We start from the raw sequence: 22908 nt of genomic DNA on the forward strand, positions 1-22908 counted from the left end.
TTGCAATAAATCACCTGACCTGAATCCAGTTGAGCATGCATTTCACTTGCTGAAGACAAAACTGAAGGGAAAATGCCCCAAGAACAAGCAGGAACTGAAAACTGTTGCAGTAGAGGCCTGGCAGAGCATCACCAGGGATGAAACCGGCTTCTGGTGATGCCTTAGTGTTCCAGACTTCAGGCTGTGATTGACTGCAAAGGATTTGCAACCAAGTATTAAAAAATGAATGTTTGATTTATGGTTCTTATTCTGTCCCATTACTTTTGGTCCCTTGGGGAAGTGGGAGGCACATTTGCAAAATGTTGTAATTCCTACACCGTTCACCTGATTTGGATGTAAATACCCTCAAATAAAAGCTGACAGTCTGCAGTTAAAGCACGTCTTATTTGTTTCATTTGGGATCCATTGTGGTGGTGTATAGAGCCAAAAATGTTAGAATTGTGTCGATGTCCCAATATTTATGGACCTGACTGTACATGCATCTGATCCATTTATTATCCAAACGTTCTGCTGATGCTGAGCTGCACTATAAGGACTAAAGAGTAGTGAAAGAACCAGTTAGTTACATGAACAGCTATAGAAAAAAAATGCAGAAATGCATTTTTGCAAGGATCTTTTCTGCATTTTAACCAATATTTTTGTGATATTTAAAGTACACAGACTACACCCTAAAAGAACATGCAAAGTACTTTCTACTACAAGACTCACACATTAAATCAGGCACCTTTTTCTATACCTAAGTGCCCCCTATAACATTTGCATGCACACTCATATGGAAGTATCGGGGGCAACTCAGGGTTCAACATCTTGCCCAAGGATACTTCATCAAGCAGAGCCGATGAGCTGGAGAGCAACACATTGCCCTTCTGATTAGCAGACAACCCGCTCTACCTCCTGAGCCACAGGAGCCTATCATGGAAACTGTATGGATACTGTAATGATGACTGGATGATGAACACTCCCCAAACTTATAGGAAAAAAAAGAGAAAACCAGACAAGGAAATAAAAATAAAATCGAATTCGATCAGCGCGACATTTGTCTGACAGGTTTGTAGAGGAAACATATCTCTGAGAGGAAACAAAAGAGACAAACTTTATGACTAAATGAAAAGGACAATAAACTTCAGCATTCATGCATTAAATCAGTGCCATACAGCTGCCTTATAGTAGCATGTGATGTCAATATTTATTGTGATGAACACACAAGTTAAATATACACAAGTGATACTATGGGAGGGTGAGAAAGATGTGGGGGAGCGCAAAAGAAGAGCAAAAAGAGAATGATAACGGTACATCAGCAGAGTAAATACTCTGATAAATCACAGAGGAGACAGAGCTGTCGAATAAATTTATCCCAGCCCATTATTCCCTGTTGTATCTCCCACCACAGGAGGCATAAAGACTGTGTGTGAATGTGTGAGTGCCTCCACAAGAAAGAGTGATGATGAAGATGACCCTGGCACTGACGTATATAGCAACACAGGGGCACACGCACACGCACGACATCCGTGACACGACGCCACTAAACATTCCCTTGAAACACCATCACATACACACGACATCAGGTAATTGGGGCCCTTGGGCTCGGGTGCCAAGGGTGCGCATTTCTTGCAGAGAGGCAGATAAATCAACTGTTAATAAGCCGGCAAGTGCAGAGTTTCTATTTACGACTGCTCTTTCTCCACAAGGCCAGTGTCACTAGCCCAAATGTGGTCTCTCATGCTGACAAACACCCCTATTCACATATGCACACACACCTACACACATACTCAGACGGTCCTCAGGCAGAGGACCCCAGCATACCCCTGCCCCCTGGATGTCAAGGGAGAATATAAAGCTTCTCCTGTAATGCAATATATTCAGCATTTTTCATCAGGTCATGCTTTTTCCTATTAAATCATAATGGAGAAAGGATCTCAGCTAAATCTACCTCTCTGACACGCACACATACAGAGTCGATGTCAGCGATGTCAGGCTAGAGTGGTAGCTAGACCTCAGTATGGCAGCACAGTAGAGGACAGTATTGATTCATCCAGCGAAAAGTCACCTTCTTCCTCACCCCACCCCAGCAGCCGCCTCGAGGGCCCCGGTCATTCCACTCAGCCAATTTGTATGGCTGTTGTTATTATTAGTGTTTCTCTGGTATAGCGCTTTGGTCTAGGGGCACGGACACACCGCTTTATGATGCCGCGCCTAATAAACATCATTGTGATTTTCCCAGGCTAGTAATTAAGTGTGCGGCTAATTTGTCATAGTTAGTTAGTGTGGCGCGATGCCAGAAGAGGGCTGCCTGGGAGGGGTACGGTGGCTGAGAAGGCCAGGAGCTTAACACAGACTTTTGAGCCAAAGCTGCATAACGACATTGACGCTGGACTGGGCATGACAGAGGGCATGCAGGCCCTGACGTGGACATTTCTGTGTACATGATTACAATAGATTTTTATGATTATGGGGGTATTTGAGAGCAAAAGCTTAGAATTTCAATGTGATTCAGTGTTTTCTGTTTTGTTTGACTTTTTTCTTTTAAGCACATCTTAAAATGTGTCTGTGTGTAGACACGGTTGTGTATATATCTGTACAAAACTGTCTCAAGGCTAAAGGGAACAAGAAAAGTGGAAAACAATTGGCAAGGCAAATCAGAATGGAGAATGTATTTAGATTAGGCTATACATGCAGCTGAATCACTGTTTACAGACATTATAGTAAAAAACACATTAAGCCCAAAGAGAGAGGGTGAAAAAAGAAATGCTGCTCATATAACCGAGTTAATCATTTTGCCTCAGAGGTATTGTATATCTGCAAAAAGATCTCATTTGAATGTGTTTATAGTCCCACTGCTTATAAAAGAAATCATGACAAATTAATAGGGACGGTAATAAAGGTTCTGTAGTGCAGGGATTCAGGTACTGCCCCATGACTGCGAACTCTCTACTGCATTCAGAATTTATCTTAAAATTATTTTGTACATTTAATGGCCCTCTGAGGTTTTGGCCCATTATAAAAAGATTTGGTTTAGGGCCAGCCTTTTACATTTTAAATGGAGTACATTAAGCTCCTTTCCAGTGTTTATATTTTTATTCCAGGGCTGTACTAGATTTGCATTATTCACATTTTTAACTAATCCTTACTTATTAATTATAAGGCCTTGGTTCAGCCCCTCTGTCTGAAACTAGCCATTTTAGCTCCTCTCACTTAAAAGCCGCCCGCCCTTTAAACCAACTTTCTTCAGACTGGCTGCCCCGTGCAAACCGAAGGGTCAAACAGCAGGGGAGTGAAACTGCTGTGCTCAAAGCTGGAATCGTGTACCTAAGACCATATTAAAGATATTGCCTCCATATGACATCATAAAAGCCCACGAGTTGAAAAAGTCTTTCTAAAATGAGGGTTGAGCCTTTCTCCATCTCCAAGCATCCACCATCGGAGCAGTCCAATTAATTTAAGCTCTAACACAGTCAAAATCTGACAGACCAGCTTCTTTAGAGTTTAGTTTAGTTTAGTCCTGTGGAATTAAGTTGTACTTTTTAAAAAAGTTGCATCTGTTTTCATAGTTCCTGTATTTAATGGTAATGTATTGCATGCCTAAAGCAAAGAGGCTTACTGTAATTCAGTTTTACCATCCACACACTCACCGACTCATTGAGAATCTGCAGCAGCTAGAATGCAAATTGTGTCTGATTCAAATAACTTATGAGAGATAGATCATGGAATCGTAATTCTATTAACATTTAACGGCCACAGTCAATTCTGCACACCATTCAATGAAGCCTATGTGTAAGTTAAATAAGGAAGATCTGTAATCAGTCATCTGTCTGCTTTCCTGGATGTTATTTTGCTTTTCTGTTCTCTACATTCCTACTGTTTTCCCAGGCTGTCAGTTTCAATACTGTCATCAGTATTTTAGTCTAATCATCTTCTTGCCTGCTTTCTTTGGGCCAATCAGCCTCACCGTGCGCAATTTAAATCTGTGCTCTCTGTCATTCTCTCTTACGGACTCTCATTGGTGCAAAACACCTCATCCCCATCTCCACCTCACAGACACCTCAGTCGTAACGACATCCAAGCCTCAGTCTCCATCTTCACCACCAGTGTCTAGACTTCGGGTCCTGCCTAAACCCCGTCACCAGTGGGATTCTGTTCTTCCATGTTGAGTCATCGGAGTCTAATCGCCAAATACATTAATTTCTCTATCTCAATAAATCATGTTCAGTTCTTTCAAATGATCTCTCAATCTTGAATTCATATATGTGTATGATGTAGTACAGTTGTATGTTAACCATATCGTAATATAAATTCAGGCCCATGTTGTACACAGTGTTGGCATAAGCATGTGATTAACTAGGCCTATAGAAATTGAGCTAGAGATCCAAGTGATGGACAACCCAGGATTCGTTCAGTTCTGAAATGATAATCACATCAAATAAAATAGAACATTAATCTTGACGTCATGGACAATTTAGGATCTCTACACCGTCAGACACACCATTGTGTCAACTTTGTTTTCACAGATGCACAGTATGTCGATGATGTGGACACACTCAGTCAGTACCAAGTCAATGAACAGCTCTCCTCTTCCAAGCTCTTCTGTTATCGCATATCACCATGCAGATCTGAAATTGTTAGCTGTGCCCACCAGCTTTTCATCTACAAAAGATTGCCTGATTAGACTCTATCAAGTTGCTGTAAGAAAGCTCTGATGCGTCACCGCAACTGAGAATCTGATCTGTCTCTGATTGCTTTCGGTGACATACACAATTACGCAGCTGCTTCCTGTGATTAAACAAACTCTCCTGTTTCTAGGCCATTTCCTTCTTTTCCTCTTCTTCATCCTTTGCTTTTGTTTGCATTCATCCACCTGTCCACTCCCTCTCACTTCCGTGGTTTAAATCACAAAAATCAGCTATGAATTCTGTAATCCCTCATCTATTTACCGTGCAGACAAAAGCACAATAGTTTACAAATACACCTATGATATTTGCAAAGCCACATTTCCACAGAAACAGGAATTAAACAATGTTGAACACCTCAACTGCTCATAATTAATGGAATCTTTATTCACATTTGTAATAAATATAACTAAACTTGCAAGGTAACTTGCTAAGTGATATTGAAGCTCACAGAACTGAGCTTCCAATTTTTAATAAAACTCTCTGAGCAGTGCTGCTTTTTAGCAGTCACGTTCAGACCAGGTTCAGTGCTCACCCTGAGTGGTTGAAGTGACCTTCACACTGTTTACATTGGTCTTTATTTTAATTTTTGTTGTTATGTATGGTAGTAACTTCCAGTATCACTAAAATACGTGTGTTAGATATGTATCCAGCATGGAATTGTCTCCCCTGCTTGGGGATGGGAGGAGTTACTGTTCCAGCTTGAGGACTTCAAGTATCAGCTAATGCTAATATATTGCTAATGAGTGGAGTGAGTGTAGTGGATGAACTAGCAAACAGATTGGTCCAGCATCTTTAGTGATAAAGCCACTGTACTGACCTGCTGTAATGAAGAGAGGCATGGGTGTGAAGGCAAAGATTTATAATTACTGGTCAATCTTCATTCCTACCCTACTAGTGACTACAAGAATAAGATCAAGGATTGAGTGGTGGCAATTAGCTTCCTCTGAAGGGTGTCTGAGCTTAGCCTTAGAGCTGGGAAAAGAACTCAGTCACCAAGAAAGTGCTAAGAGTAACACACAGGTGTCTTGCATCAAAAGGAAAGAGTTGAGGTGGCTCAAGGTACTCCACCTCGCTGAGGTATTTCATTCATTTTATACTGGGAGGAGAACCCGGAGCCTGACCCAGGACACACTGGATATATTATGTGTCTCGGGTAGCTTGGGAATAAGAGAGAGCTCTGTGCTTCTCTGCTTAGACTGCTGCCCCCTGACCCAGACCCAGATAAGTGGTAGAAAATGGATGAGTTGATGGTGCATCTGCAAAAGCAGAATCCACTCCATAATGGAATATATAAACCCCCAAGAAATTAGCAGAATCTTGTAACTGTAACTGATTTTATGAGTGTTTAAGTTGAGAGAAATCATAGACAGAGGAAGAGCATAATACACTGTAATGCTACCAATAGGTCCAAGTTGGTATGCTTGTGAATGTAACTCATGAACCACATGACTGAATGTCAGAAATCAGCTACAGTTGGATTCCTTCAATAAAACCATCTTCAACATGTCCCATAACACCTATTTCTGCCACATTAGGTTTTATGGCAAATTCGATTTTATGTCCAAGTTAAAACAGAAATTCTCAGTATTCAGTAAATCTACACAAATGAGCTTCAGACCAAGCCGTATAGAAGTTACCACATTCCTTATTGAAAGCATTTGTCACAAAAATAACTTGTCAAATAAATTGCAATGGTTGCCACGGCCACTGAAGTGTTTTTTCTTTTCTTTTCTATAGGTTTTAAAAAAACACATCTAGAAACACAAGTGCACTTAGAGTGTGTCTGTGTCTCAGTCTCTTCCTTGCACTTTCTTTATCCTCTGGCCACATTTCTCGTCAGCTAATTTACCCTCTTCTTCATTTTGCCACCCCCTTTTTTGCTCTTTCGATCCTCTCCTCACTCAATCATCTTCTCACACCCTGCTTTTCATTTTCATCTTCTTTCATCCTCTTCCTATTATGTGTCACTTCATTTGTCTTCAAACCACTCTTTTCCTGCTTTCCACATTCATAACACCTTTTCCCCTCTCTCAGACTTACCTCACAGACTTAGCGCCTGATTTCACTACTCTCACTTAACCTCTACATCCTCCCCCAGCTTTACATGTCCTCTACCTTCTTGCTCTTTTCACCTTTCCTTTTGACCCAGTCACCCACTTTGTGAGGTCTTTATGTGGGAGTTGACCAAGTTTACTGATGGATACTTTTGGATGTGATTTTTTTTCTGTAATTATGCTGACTATAAACCATTAAGGCACTGAGGTCACAGGAGTAATATTGTCCTCATGTGGACATAAAGAACCATAAATGTTCCTATAATTTCTTCAGACTTCAGATTGTTATTTTCCAGACAGGCCTTGTCCTTCTCCTGCTCTTAATCCTTATGTGCTTTACAACCTCTCCCTAAAAATGGAAGGAAAAGGAAAGTATTACAACATGTCAAATGTAGAGAGCATGTCAAATGTTTGTAGTCTGATTTGTAGTCTGTTTGTATTTTAATATACTTAATTTGAACTTTGCACTCACTTTAAGAGGCACATTTACCAATTTGCTGCACAGTGTTGGGAACTATGCAGTTTTAAGGCAGTTTTTTTCTTTTCAGCTGCTCAAACTCCTTTGTCTTATTTTTTTTGATAATTAGACAGACACAGACTTTAGCACCATGACCTTTTAAACGTTTTGTCACTGTAACACAGACAGAATGTTGTTTTGGTCTTGCTGACCAAAGACTTTCTCTCGATGGCAGAACACTTAAAGACTGATATATATTGTTCAATAGTTATGATGCATGTATTTCTATTTTTAAAATGTGTTTGGCCTTCCCCTACTTTTTCTAGCCTAACAAATGCAGCATTCATGATTTCAATTTTTTTTTTTTTTTTTGATGATTTCATGATTTCAATTTTTAATTTATCAGACCACTTGACAGTCTTTTTCATCTTGCCTCAGTTCATCTTTAACAAGCTCATGCTTTATCATGCTTTAAAGAAGCACAGAGAAGGCAGTGATTATTTGCTTCTGTGTGTGTCTGTGTTTGTGTGACTCAAAGACTTTTAACTTGTACTGAGCTGTGAGTACTGACAATGGCCCATACAGTAGTATGCACTGCAAAAACTATTTTGGGGACTGCTGGCTGAGATTATAGCAATTTAATATCAGTTTGTGTGTGAATCATTTAAATTTATTATGTACTATAATATATATAATATAATAAATGTACTATACATGATGAAATTTCCAAATTCTAATCCTTCTCATTTTATATTGAGAAACATTATCTGTGAATGGTTAGGCTCCTTGTTCAAGCAGTCTTTTACAGAATTCCTGCCTCATATTTACTAGTGAAAAACTTTTGGGACGGAAAACCTTCCTTCCAGTCTTTTTCAAAATTGTTGTTCCAAATTTAAAAGAAGTGTTCATTAAAAACAAATCCATATTTTTTTGTTATTTTTCATAACATTTTCAATGAAAAATAACCTTTAAATTATCTTTTTGTATTTAAACGAAAAGCTTTACATTATTTGTAAATCATTGTGTTCTTCTTTTATTTAAATTTGATACATTTCTCTGAGTTTTTTTTGAAAGGTAGTTGTAATTTTCCAAGATTCTCCAGTGCCTGTGTGTGAGTTACAAAGACTTATGGGAGTGCATATATCAGATTAGCTTCACTAAATCATTTACTAAATATTGAAAAGGCTAAGCCTGACAGAAAATTATCATAGGCCTATATAGTTTCTCCATTTCCCTCCCACATGTGTACAGTATTTAAATGTATTTATGCCATTGTGCATGTGTATGTGTGAGTCTGTGTGCGCGTTTTCGCAAAGCAGCTCCTCATAAGCACAACAAATCATACACTAACTTCACTGGCACAAGGCATTTACCAAAACGGCCATCAGCATTTTAATGACAAAGTCTAATCTATTTATGGCCAGAGTAAATTATTACAGCGGACTCTTGATATTCCCCACAACACACAGAAATTTACATGGCTCACTCAATTCTGCTGATGGCAACTCTATGCTAATGGTGTTGGAATTTTCTGTGCACCTTTCCAAACAAGCCCATCACACTGAGGTTTAGGTGGATGAGTCAGGGGAAGCATATGTGCAAAAGCATGTATGCATATCACTGCCGCTTGCAACTTTTCATATTCTTAAGAAGGTATGGTTATCTTTCAACTTGAATGCATACGCTGACCGTGTGCACTCTTTCAACTTTGTCAAAAGCCTCTGCAGTTTTTCCATTGCTGACTTTGAGATAATTGCCAGTCTTAATCAACGTGCCTTGCAGATTAACCCAATTTCTCTTCAGGTGTCCTATTGTAGGTCTTCTCTGTGTATGGCATACGGTAAACACTGGACACATGTTCTTTGGTTCAAAAAAAGCAGCATAACTTATGTGCAGAAGAAATCAAATACTAAGGGCCCTTCTATTTAAAGGCTCCACAAATGTAACACTTGGTTTCACAGTGCATCGCCTTAGTTGAGGAATTTCTTGTAATTACTGAGTATTCTTGTACTACAAGTGCAGAGATATCAGTTTTACATGATTTAGATGATAGATTTTGAAAGGAATCTTCATGTAAACATGACAAAAAGACCAAGTATTACTGTCCTTTTCACTAAATTGAAGCAATAGTGTGGAAGTATAAGAATAGATACATTACCTAGTCCCTTCTCAATATTCTAACCACCAACTATTGCACCACGATCACATTATCTTTAAGGAAATTGTATTTTAAATGTAAGAAATCCCCTTACTTTGCTTCAGCGAGTATCTACAAATGCACATTTTTTTGGATTCAGTTTGAGAAACTAAATTGAGGATTAGGCCAAATCATTTTAGATAACTTTTCCAGGGCATTTATTTAGCAATTGGAACCAATGATATATCTAAATATTTGGTCAAACATATTGTTTGCATGAGTGGTTTCAATTTTCTAAGATATTTTTAAAAAACAAAACAAAAACAAACAAAAAATGTATTTAACATCCATAACCCTTTAAAACCGGTCGGGACGGGCACGCTCCGTTTTGCATAGCTATTTTTAAATCGCTGTAGAACCGGAACCAGGTAAGCTAGCACAATGATTTTTTTTTTGGCACATGAAACCGGAGGAGTTGTACTTACATCTTATGCCATCAGCTTGTCCTGGGTCACGGTTTCCTTCCACATATGGCTTTGCAAAAACAGCATAAAAAGCACATGTTGGAATAGACATCAGTGCGAGCTATCGTGTGTCCACCATTACCTGGCCGAAACCGGACGTGACGTCATTTTCGCGGAAAATGTATTTTTTTTTTTTTTTTACCTTTGGGGCCTTATAAGCCTGTACTGGTGTTTTTAAAAAGTCATGTTTGACTTCATGCCTTTCTGAATAGTTTCTGGGATGCTTAGAACTCAAATTGCACTGCTGGAAATAGTTTATTTTGATGCACATGCTGTCTTTTTTGCAAATTTGCATTATAATATTTATTTTCGTTTTTCCTTCAGGACATAAAAATTGGTGTATCTCAAAAATAAAACTATGAAGACACTCAAAATAAATTTCCTGTTGTTAGAAACTATTTTGTGCAACTTTTTTGTATTTACAGTTTTGACGGACAAACCTCTTAAATTTCTCTAACTAGACATGTATGTAAAAAAACAAAAACGATTTTCAATTTTTTTTTAGTTTATTGCACTTTGTTGCAATTTATGTAATTAGACTTGATGCATACATATTATTAAAATTTGGGCTATAACAGTTATATTGATGTATAGCAACTTAAAATGCTCCCAAAAATGACACTATAGCATGTAAAAATATAAAGATAACTCTGGCGGACTTGTTTCTATGGTAGGTCTTAAAGGGTTAAACCTATTCAGCATTACAGTAAAATATAGATTTCAAACTTTCTTTTTAAAAATATTAAAAAACGATGCAAGAATAATCTAAGAATAATTTTAGGCAGTGTGTGGGCTATTGCTTTGTGCAATTGTGCTCATGAATCATCTTGCATCACTTCTATTCTTGCTGAGGTGTGAAAAGAAGATATTACACCTTCTGGTATGCAAGTATGAAAATGATGAAAATGTCTACTCTCCTTTTACTCACAGTTCTAGATACTTAAAAGTCATACAAACAGTATAAAGATCATAAAATTAAAACCTTTAAAGCAATCTTTAATAATTAGAAAAAAAAACAAACCCAAGCAAAACAAAACAGCAATCATTTTGGCTAAACTTAACCAGGAATCAGACAATCAAACACTGTATGTGACACTAATACAAGAACAAACCTGTTGAATCCCAGAGCAGTCTGTTGTATTCTTTGGCATCTGGGGAAACAGTTTATGTACATACTGTAATAGAGTGAATTGTTGCCCCCCAGTGGTAAAATACAGAAGTGCCTGTTACAGGGCTAGTTCTTGGTTGACCAATATATAACAACAAAAAAGGGTAGTTTTCTGCACCGCTAAGAAACAACAAGTTAGTGTGTGATGTCCTGCTGTTCAATAAAGGCACCTATCCACGTCCTTCTGTCCTGATCCTTTTAAGAGCCTAATCCAGAATATCACAACTGGCGACGAGGATTCTAAAGATTTCCACAGCGTGACAGAGGCTGTAGGAGGGTTGTGTTCACATGTAAAGAAAAAGACAAATCAAGACGTTTTCTTCACGGCTGCAGCGGAACAGCTTTTGGTGAGCTAACATGGCGATGCATGTGGGTCGTGTTGAAGAGTATAATGAATCGAAGGAAGATTTTGAGTCATATTTGGAGCGGTTGGAGCAATGGATGTTGGCAAATGATGTTTCCGATGAGAAGAAAGTGTGCACGTTTCTCTCTGTGATCGGAGCAGATACATACAGGCTGCTAAAGAATCTTGTGTCTCCGAGGGTACCGAGTACCATGGGATATGCAGCGCTGACTGGGGCGTTAAGTGCGCATTATAAGCCGACTCCAGTGGTGATAGCTGAGCGTTTTCGTTTTCAGAAACGTAACCAGAAAGAAGGGGAGGCAGTTTCTGACTATGTTGTCGCCCTGAGGCAGTTGTCAGCCACATGTGATTTTGGACAATATTTGGATGAGGCCCTGAGGGATCGTTTTGTTAGTGGGCTGCGTTCTGATGCTGTGCAGCGCAAGCTACTATCGGAAAAGGATCTTACATTTCCACGTGCATGTGAGATTGCCGTATCCATGGAACTCGCTTCGAAAAATACGATGGAGTTCTCAGGACGCCAGGACCCTCACCATGTAAATGCCTTGACAAATGCTCCAAATTTTTTCAACAAAGGATGGAAAGGACAGAACAGGCAAGAGGGCAATAACAAGCCAAAGAACTGGAAGGGACCTAAAAAAGACACAGGAATGAAGCAACCATGTTATCGTTGTGGTGGAAAGCATTCAGCACGTGAGTGCAAATTTAGGAGCGAAAAGTGTCATGTTTGTGCAAAAATAGGACACATTGCACGTGCTTGCAGGAATAAAAAATTCAGTCAGCAAACTCAGTATTTGGAAACTGAGGATGAATGCTCAAGTAGGAATGATGAAGCTGAACTTTTTGGAGTTTATTCAACGTACTCCATCACCTCCAGTGAGAAGGGATACACAGTGGATGTTGCGCTTGGGAGCAAGAACACCACCATGCTGCTGGATACAGGATCAGCAGTGTCGGTAGTATCAGACAAGTATTATCAGATGCATCTCACTCATTTCCCTATAAAACCAGCCAGTGGGCTAAAGCTCAAGTCCTACTCAGGCCAACACATTGCTGTGCGTGGATATATTATGTTACCAGTACAGTATGGGACTCAAAACATCACCCTACCACTGATCGTTGTTCAGGGAGACAGACCAGCTCTGATTGGACGAAACTGGTTAAAGAAACTACAGCTGAACTGGAAACAGATTTTCACAGTACACAAGGTACTGGTGCAGAAAGAAGCAAAGCCAGGAGTACTAGAAGTGATTCAGCGCCATCAGGCAGTGTTTTCGGATGACCAAGGCTGCATAAAGGGATTTAAAGCTAGAATCCACACTAAACCAAACACCACACCAATTTTCTGTAAAGCTCGCCCAGTTCCTTATGCACTAAAAGAAGCTGTGGAAAAGGAGCTGGACAGATTGGAAAAGGTGAAGGTTATTTCAAAGGTTGAGAAAAGTGAGTGGGCATCCCCTATTGTTACTGTGCCAAAGGCAGACAAAACAATTAGGATATGTGGTGACTACAAAGTCAGTGTCAACCAGTGTGTTGAAGAGGAAAGATATCCACTTCCAAATACTGAAGATTTGTTTGCTACTTTAGCTGGAGGAACATCCTTCAGTAAACTTGACCTTTCTCATGCCTATCAGCAGCTACAGTTAGATGAAGAATCAGAGAAGTATCTGGTCATCAACACACACAAAGGTCTCTATAAGTACAATCGCCTCAGCTATGGTGTTTCCAGTGCTCCGGCTCTTTTCCAGTCTGTGATGGATCAAATCCTTCAGGGGATGGAGCATGTCACCTGCTTTTTGGATGACATCCTCATCACTGCTTCATCTGAAAGGGATCATTTGAAGAGGTTGGAGGAAGTACTCACACGTCTGGAGAAGCATGGTGTCAGAGTGAAGCTTTCCAAGTGCCACTTTCTTCAGAGCAGTGTGGAGTACCTGGGACATCGTATTGACAGGGATGGTCTGCATCCTTTAGAGGAAAAGGTAGCAGCCATAGCAAATGCACCAGAACCAACAAACGTCACTGAACTGAAGTCCTTTCTTGGTCTTCTAAATTACTACAGTCGATTTTTGGAAAATCCATCCACCATTCTTCAGCCTTTGCATAACCTGTTGAGAAAAGATGCTAAATGGATTTGGACCATGGAATGTGCAAAAGCATTCAGGGATGCAAAAAGTCTACTGCTGCAGAACAAAGTGTTGGTGCACTACAGCACAAATCTGCCATTGAAGTTAGCCTGCGATGCATCACCTTATGGATTGGGCGCAGTCATCTCTCATGTCATGGAAAATGGAGAGGAAAGGCCTGTGGCTTTCGCATCAAGAACATTAACTGAAGCTGAGCGAAAGTATGCCCAGATAGAAAAAGAGGCCCTTGCCATAATTTTTGGAGTAAAGAAATTCCATAAATATCTGTATGGAAGGAAATTCACCCTCATAACAGATCATAAGCCACTGCTGGCTATACTAGGGCCAAAGTCAGCTGTCCCAACACTCGCTGCACTAAGAATGCAACGCTGGGCTCTTATTCTAATGGCATACAATTATGACATTGAATATAGAAGATCAGCTGAACATGCTAATGCAGATGCATTGTCACGTCTACCTCGGAATACGCCAGACAACATTGCCGCTGAGGGAAGTATCTTCTATTTCTCACATGTGGAAGAGCTACCAATAGTAGCTAAAGACATTGAGAGAGCAACCATGAAGGATCCAATCCTCAGCAAGGTCTGGAGCTACACCATGAATGGGTGGCCAAGTTATATGCAAGACGAATCACTTAAGCCTTACTTTACACGCAGACACGAGCTGTCAGCAGAACAAGGATGTGTTCTTTGGGGACAACGGGTCATCATTCCACCGGTTTACCAACAGAAAGTGCTGGAAGACCTGCATCATGAACATCCAGGTATCTGTCGTATGAAAGCACTCGCTCGCAGTTACCTGTGGTGGCCAGGCTGTGATGGTGATATACAAGAACTGGTTCAAAGCTGCTCAGTCTGTCAGGCTGTACAGAAGTCACCACCCGTTGCACCACTCCATCCGTGGAAGTGGCCTGAGAGAGTTTGGCAACGGATTCACATTGATTTCGCTGAAAAAGGCAAGCAGTACTTTTTAGTTGTCATTGACAGTCATTCAAAATGGTTGGAAGTGTTCCCTATGCCATCCATTACCTCACACAACACCATTGAGGTTTTGAGAGGGTTATTTGCTTCATATGGACTTCCAGAAGAGCTTGTTTCAGACAATGGACCTCAACTTGTGTCAAAGGAATTCAATCAGTTTCTGGAGTTAAATGGGATCAGACACACAGCTGTTCCTGCCTATCATCCTGCATCAAACGGGGCAGCAGAGAGGTCAGTACAAATCCTGAAACGATCCCTGATGAAAAATGTGCTGGAAGCAGATGGTAAGCCCACATTGCCACTCAGTCATCGTTTGGCAAACTTCCTTATCATGTATCGCAGTACACCGCACACTGTAACGGGTCGTACACCAGCAGAGTTGTTCCTGAAACGTCAGATCCGGACTCGCTTCAGCCTGCTGAAACCTGAACTAAGCAGACACATTGAACAGAAACAGTCTGAGCAGAAGCGACACCATGATTACAAAACCCAACCTGTTCGTGTTTTTTCGGAGGGAGACGCTGTGCGTATCCGAAACTTCAGGGGGGGGGAAACAAAATGGACTCAGGGAACAGTTCTGAAGAAAATGGGAAGTGTTACTTACCTGATACAAGAGGGACAGAGAACACGCACAATACATGTGGATCACCTGTTACCATGGAGACAGACTGTGGAGAAACCCCCAGTTATATTTTCACCGGTTTCAGAGGGACGGCCAGAAGTGATTATGGACAGTGTTGTTCCAGAGATACCACCAAGTCCACCTGGGATTTTAACATCACACTCCTTACCTCCTGAACCACCTAAACAGACAACCGATGAACCACCAGTATCCAACCCAGAAACCACCCAAAGCCCATCTGTGGAACGCAGATACCCAGAGAGACGCAGAGTTCCCCCAAAGAGACTGAATCTTTGAAAATGTAGAGTTATGTTTTAGTTATTTACTGCCAGTTATTTTAGAAGTGAAGAGTTAATAATGGAAGTAATGGCTACATTTGTTCATTGTTCGTAAGGGCCACAGAATATTTCTTTTTGGTGGGGGCAGTGAAATACATTCTTTAAAGGGTTGCTTACTTCAATTACAAATCTAAAAGGGGAGGAATGTAATAGAGTGAATTGTTGCCCCCCAGTGGTAAAATACAGAAGTGCCTGTTACAGGGCTAGTTCTTGGTTGACCAATATATAACAACAAAAAAGGGTAGTTTTCTGCACCGCTAAGAAACAACAAGTTAGTGTGTGATGTCCTGCTGTTCAATAAAGGCACCTATCCACGTCCTTCTGTCCTGATCCTTTTAAGAGCCTAATCCAGAATATCACACATACGATGTTGAGTACACGTTTTTCCAGTGGGTCTAAACAGGCTTGTCCAACAGTGGCAAGCACAGAGGGAGAACCAACATTATGAAAACACTACTCCATTCCCCAGCATTGGTCATATGCCTCAAGTAAACCTGAGGTTTATTACTTTCATCCGGTAGTACTGATCTGCTTATATGAGCTTATGAGCTTATATCCGAAAAACAAAGTTGGAAAGATTTGTCCATTCATTACTTGGTGTTACTGATAACATGACACCTGCTGCATCCGTGGGTTGGATGGGACACTGTGGTATTAAAACTACAACTACCAATGTAATCAATAACCATGTTTACCATTAAAATAAATGACACAGACTATTGACTCTCTGACCAAACTCTAGTTTCTGTCAAGGAGATAGTGGTAAAATACATCATCACTCTGCTTATCAGTGGCCGAGGGCCATAAATCTACCTTTTCCCTTGAGCATTTTAAATAGCTGCAGCTGTGTACGTTAGTGTTGAAATAGGTCTTGTGCACACCCCAGGGACCTGCCACAACTATATGCTAAACTGGGCATCTTAATGAAATAAAAAGGCTGCGTGTAACATTGAGGTGCCGGTAAAGGATAGAGTTGTCCCCAGTGACACAGAATAATGCATTTAATGTGTTTTGGCTCTATGAGAAAATGTATTTCTCCCAGCCTCCCTTAGCAGCGGCAGAAAGGAGGGAAGGAGAGAAAGAAAGAGGAGAGAACAAAGAAGCAAAAAACAAGCATGCTTGAATATAGGAAACCGGAGGGAGAGAAGGAAACAACCATCAAGACAAAACAGGGTGAGGAAAATAGTCAAGGGAGGAGGCAGAAAACAGAAAACACAGTGTTTGCAAATCAAAAATTAAAAGCATAAGCATGCTATACACCAGAGGATGTCCCAAAGATATAATGGGCCTTTCAGCCCCTTTATTTGGGGAAAACAGGTAAATACAATAACAACTTGGACCTCTGCCATCATTTACAGCAGTGTTTGAGGGTGCAAACCTACAAATATTAGAAGGACAATTACCTTACTGTCATAACGCCAGGCCTGTCTCACCTTACTAACTGCATCAAAAAGCAACAAATGATCAAAGTATTGAATATTAACTTTCACAAGGCCATTCTCACAAATCTCTAACAAGGCCCCAGTAACACAATAAACTAATGACTGTTCTAAAGCTGTGTACTCAGAACAAACTTTCTTGATCACAGCTCCACAGTACATAATCATTCTGATTGGCATATTGGAATATATAATTTTTCAGATTTTGTTCTGTGGCAAAATCTCAAAGCTCAAAGATGGAGTGAGAAACTCTGTGAGGAACAGTCGTAACCAATGATTTTGCCCCATGTTAAATTATTTTACCTTCTATTAATGAAATGCCATCAAACTGTGAGCGGAGGTTTCTCTGAAATACGACTCACGTTCAATCACATACAGTATTCAGTATTGAAGATTTGCAAATTATAATAGGAATAACCTTAAACTAATGAAAATCCTTTCCTGGAAAAAACACTGTCGGTGACATTTGCATTAGGGTTGAAAAAAAAAGAGCCATGACGAGTAGACAAACAAAAAGCTGTTTATATTACAACGTAAACACATTTCCAGAGCTAATTTTGTTCTTTCCTGCCTTTGCTGGCATATCGGTACATGTTTGGTACATTACTTCTACCGTTAAGTAGGATAAGATGGCAAGAAGCCATTGGCAGCCACTAGCACAGAGTCATGTGGATTTATCAACAGCAAACCAGTCATACAAGTATTGCGCTATAATGCTGGTAGAGGTCACGGAGTACCTTTAAAAACAGGGGATGATCTCCTCACAGTTCCATAAATACCTTTTAAATGAACAAATCCTCTGGGCGTCAAAAGTTATGAAAACAAACATGAAATATTCTTGTCTTACGGCGATTATACTTCTGCCAAAAACTAATGAGTTTTTCACTTACTCATAGTTTAACTACTGAAAATTTTCACAAAAATCAGGTTAATCTTTGAGTTATTGAGTTAACACATGTAGCATGATACTGGGGAGAACCAATACATTTCTAACCACATAAAGCCACACAGAGGAGGTGATTAATTTGTTGCTAATTAGATTATCACTGCAGATTTCATTTATAATCTTACGCATACACAGAGTCCTGCACAATGTATTTGGGAACAACTTGAGGTGTAAGGTAGTGTGAAAATACCAAGAAGTTTTCATGTTATCATAAACTTTTTCTGCTGATATGATTAGGTATATTAGGAAAGATTAAATTTATCTTAGTTATCTTTATGTATTTTTTAACCAGCAAAGCAGAATCCTACATTTTATAGGACTTGTGCTTAAGTAACACACTCAATGAAAATAATAGTACTCACCACCCTGATCAGTGCTGACGGTGATGATGGCCACCTGTCGAGGGAACGAGCTCATGTCTGACACACCATTAAGCGACTCGATCTCAAAGGTGTAGTTGGCGTGTGCGGAAAAATCCACGACAGTGACAGTGGCGTTGGTCAGGCCTAACGGTCCTGGCAAGAAGCGAAGCTCGTCTTCACACAGCTGGCAGTGGTCGGGCTCTGGGCCGCAACGTTTACACTGGACGTTGTAGGTTAGGTCCCTGCGACCTCCTGTGTCGCTAGGGGGCGACCACTCCAGCAGCAGGCAGGTGTCGTTCAGGTTAAACATCAGATTTCGTGGACGGGATGGAGGGCCTACAAAAGAGCAAAAACTGATAAACTGATAAAAGAATTTAAAATTATATTTCAAATGAAACATGGGTAGCACTTTCTGTTACAGCTCAGTAATAGTGTTGTAAGAGTAGCATAATAATGTGGAAACAAGCAGGAATTTAACCACAGTTGTTTCCTGGTGATCCTCACATAACTTAAAGTTTGGAATTAGAGTTAGAGGGGATTTTGCACCTTGCAGGCCTGATTCCTGGTTATTACAAAGAAAGTTATCTGTGTAGGTTCCTACTCATCCAGGTCATGGAAAGAAACGTGACTGGACTTCTTAAAGAAGACAACTTAAAGAAGTCTAGTCAATTTCTTTCCAAACTTCTTAGACTACAATAAAGTTCTTCAGGTTTTTACAGTTAATAATCCACAGCATCAAAATAGGATTTATATTGTTACCGTTTAACAGAGAGGAATGCTGAAGGCATAGGGTTGGATTAATTATAGCATTATATTATAGCATTAAAGCATCAGCTAAGATTACCTTATTGTCAAGTGGATACTACCACAAGTCAGTATATAAAAATGTAAATACATAAATATTACTATCATATTACTAGGTGTTTATAACAATATATATATACACACACACACACACACACACACACACACACACACACACACACACACTTTATATAAACTTTATATAAAATATTACATATTTACATTGATTCTGTTGTAAAATACAACTTTGATCCAGTTTGTTTGACTTCTAATACTATATTATAATATTATGAATTGGTACTGCCTCATAGGCATATGTTTTTTGTTCCTCATTATTATACCTATATCATATATATGTAAGATAATACTTTGTTATTACTTTGATATTAAGCTGGTAATAACTTGCTATTTCCATATTAATGACATGTTTCCACCATTAGTACATGACTGTTACCACATTTTTCCATATTATTATTAGTAGAAAGCACAACCAAGATATGTTTAGCTGATGTTTGCTGTGTTTAATTATAAAATCTCACAGTTTACTATATCAAGATTAAATTAAATAACAAAATTCATTGTTAGTCTACAGCAGAATAATCAGGTTTATTAAATAAAGGGCTTACTTGCCCAGCAGTTAGTTTATGTCCCTACATACACAATTCTAATATCACTGTTTCTGCCAAATAATTTTTGAGCGTGCTTTCTTTTAATTATATCTTTTAGACAAACTGTTGCTAATATATCTGCAATTCTTTCATTTTGTGTTTCAGACCCATAGTCACACAATTTCACACCACCCAACCAAGTTATACAGGCAAACAGAGTTTCCATCAGCTGCAGTCTAGACACTAGAGACTGCATTCTATCACCAGTCCTGATATGGTGCTATGTTTAACAATGATGCTGCAGGTGCAATCACCTAAATCTTATTATGTGTCTGAATTTGGAAATAGTTAATTCAATCATGCAGTCCTTCCAAGTAGCCAAGCTGTGCATTGTACTATTTCGATAGTAAGAACCAAATGTAAGTTGTGCACACCAGAGTTAGAATGTCTTCCTATACCTGTATAAGAAACATCACCCAAAACTGCCATCTGAGGTCAAAAGCAGGTGAAAGAATGCTCTGAATGTCATAGTCCTCTCATGCTTTTAGTACTGGCTTTCTATTGCCTTGTGTTTCCCTCACTCCCTTTCCTTTTTTTCTGTCCCTCTGTTTGTGTATGTCTTGTCTCCCTGTGAATCCCTGGAGGCGTGACTCTCCACCGAGACAGATGATACACGTGTGTCATTATTCAATCAACCACCTACAGTATATATATATTTGTCATCCACCCCTTGCCAGACTGTCAAATAAATTACTGCAGTAGATGGCATTCAGGCTCCTTGTTGAAACTCTAGTTAACTAATTACACGTTGTCTTTGTTCTCCCAACCTCCAGTTTGTGCCAACCAGCAACCAGTTAACCCCGATCTTTTACAATCTATCCTCGGCTTTGACTCTGCCCGCCACTCTCCATCTGAAACTCCAGCATCAGCTACCAACCACCTCCAGCTACACACCCTGCCTGCCACTATCCACCGTCTCCTCCAGCGTCAGCCTCCTGTAGTCAATCCACTCTACTGATCTAGGATCCACCTCTGCAGATAAAACAAACCTGAGTATTAAACTGAGTATTTTGCATTTGCGTCAACTAGTGTTTCGTCTAAAACCTTAACACTAAATGTTTTTCTATTTCATAAATGTTTCACACACATATCTTAAAGTCCTGCTGTACTGACTCTTATAATGCAATCCTCACCTGTGCAGTAAACAGCCTAACTACCTCCCTCACATTTCACTTTGCTAAGGTCTTGTGCTCCCTGGATGCGCGTGTTTGTGTGTCAGGGTAAGCATTGTGCAATAGCAGGCAGCCAGCTGTCAACAGGGTGGAGTTAAAAGGCCTGGGGGATTTGAACACTCCCGTCCTGCCAAGCTCACTGTCTGCCAGGACAATGGGATGTTTCCCTCTCTTCCACCATCCCTCTCTCCCCACCGTTGCTAAAATCTCAGCAGACAGGAAAGCTCCTCCTACTGCTCCTCCACTTCTGTCAGCGTGTGTCCATTCTCTCCCTTTATCTCTCTCTGCCTCTATCGGCCATTATCTCACCTTCTCTATTCTCTGCATCGAGGAGAATCCACCCACCTCCCCTCCTGCAGAGCAACCCCACTGCCATCAATCAACTCCTATTCTAAGGGGAGATTGGTATCACCACCTCCTTCCTTTCTCTCTTCACTGTCTACTCCATCCAGCCTTTACACTTTTCCCTCTCCTTTATCTTCCCCTCCTGTTCTATCTTCTCTTTCTTCCTCTCTAACGTTGTCTTCCTCTAAGGCCCTCGGTCTTTAATCTCTATTGTCTTCAACGTCAAGCAAACAGTTTATGTTTTGGCCTACACGCCCCTGATTAAAATGCATTATGTGAGTAAACACAGCTCACAGATTGTAAAAGTAGATGTGGTACACCAGCCTACTCCTCTTAGGTTGCAAGTTTGTCACTCCCACACAAGGCCCTTTTACGCTGTGTTTGTACTTGGAGTGGAAATACTGTTAAAAACAAATTAACAACAGTTGACAAACCATTGAACAAGGCACTAAATTACAACGTTGTATACTGAGGAAGGTGTCTAGTTGTCTTTAGTAAGTGTAGTAGTAAAGATTTAACAATATGCTTTTTTGTTTTCGAGCAAATCAAACTTACCTTGTCAATGTAGTCAATAAATGCTGTAAATACAAATATGCCACCGGAGTCATTTGTTCAGATCTTGGAGTTTAAGAAGCTAGAGCTCATCACTTGTTTGATTAGCTCATGCTTTTAGGACTTGGAAAGTGTCGGTAACTGCAGGTAAGATAAGTTTTCAAGTAGTTGTCAGACAAATAAAAGACCCCAGACTGAAATGCTTTCAGGTTTAAATGTATATATTGAATCATCTGGGCCTAAAATTTGACAAAAAAACATCAAAGGAAGAGCTGAAGCCTTTTTGAGGATTTCCCCTGCAAATATTGCATCCTGCAGGACAATCTAAACTAACAGCATCTCCACAATGACTTGGCTTTGTCTTTCTGTAAAAGACAAATACACTCTTCCACCCTGGAGAGCTCTCAGACATGGCCCCCGTCTATCTCAGTGACAGCTAAATGGCTTTTTAATTAAAGGAGAATTAGTCCGGTTAAACTGTAATTTAATGCAAATATGAAGTCGTAATGACAGTCAGTGAATCATCAATGAAGACGAGGCAGCTGAACAAAAGCCATGTAATTCATCCAGAGACTCTCTAATGTTCCGTTTCACACCAGATAAGTCCTAAAGACGAGACTGGATTTACGGCCACAGCAAATTCTCTGAGAACACTGGAGTAATCCACCAGCTCTATAGACAAAGTAATAACTTACCAGACTGTCTGGCATAGACAAGTATAGAAATATTTAATGTGAATGTACAATGAATTGATTCAAGTTTAATCAGACAAAATGATAACATGACTATTTCTCTCTCTCTATTTATGATGATGGTGATTACAGCTGTCAGTTCTCCCATAAGTCTGATCACATCAAAAAGGTTGACTAACATCACTGCAGTTATACATGCGGCTATTATGTCTAATGACTCATGTCCAAGGTAGGAGGTAATGCCTTTAGCCAGCTTGCTTTTGCACATCTTCAGCATGTTTTCAGCAGCTCACAATTGTGAAAAGTTTAATTTTTTAGTCATCTTATTATACTATATGAAATGAATCCATGCTATAGTGTTAACACAATTCCAGCAACATGCAAAAGATCCTGGGTTTGATTCTGGACAAGCTACAAACCCAGTAGTGTTAGCCACAAGTCTGGGAGGGTTGTATCAGAAAGGGCATCAA

At 39.9% G+C, this 22908-nt stretch overlaps 1 protein-coding gene across 1 annotated transcript in view; it reads right to left on the reverse strand.

The window, feature by feature from the left end:
* Positions 1 to 22908, reverse strand: part of LOC309691352 (ephrin type-A receptor 6-like) — a 183806-nt gene that overhangs the window by 71211 nt on the left and 89687 nt on the right. The window contains exon 6 of the mRNA XM_082508968.1: positions 18206 to 18541. Coding sequence (XP_082365094.1) covers positions 18206 to 18541 — 336 coding nt within the window. The remainder of the gene's footprint in view (positions 1 to 18205; positions 18542 to 22908) is intronic.

This window comes from Aulonocara stuartgranti (genome assembly GCF_965226115.1).
Source record: "Aulonocara stuartgranti genome assembly, chromosome: 16".
NCBI classification, from domain to species: Eukaryota; Metazoa; Chordata; class Actinopteri; order Cichliformes; family Cichlidae; genus Aulonocara; species Aulonocara stuartgranti.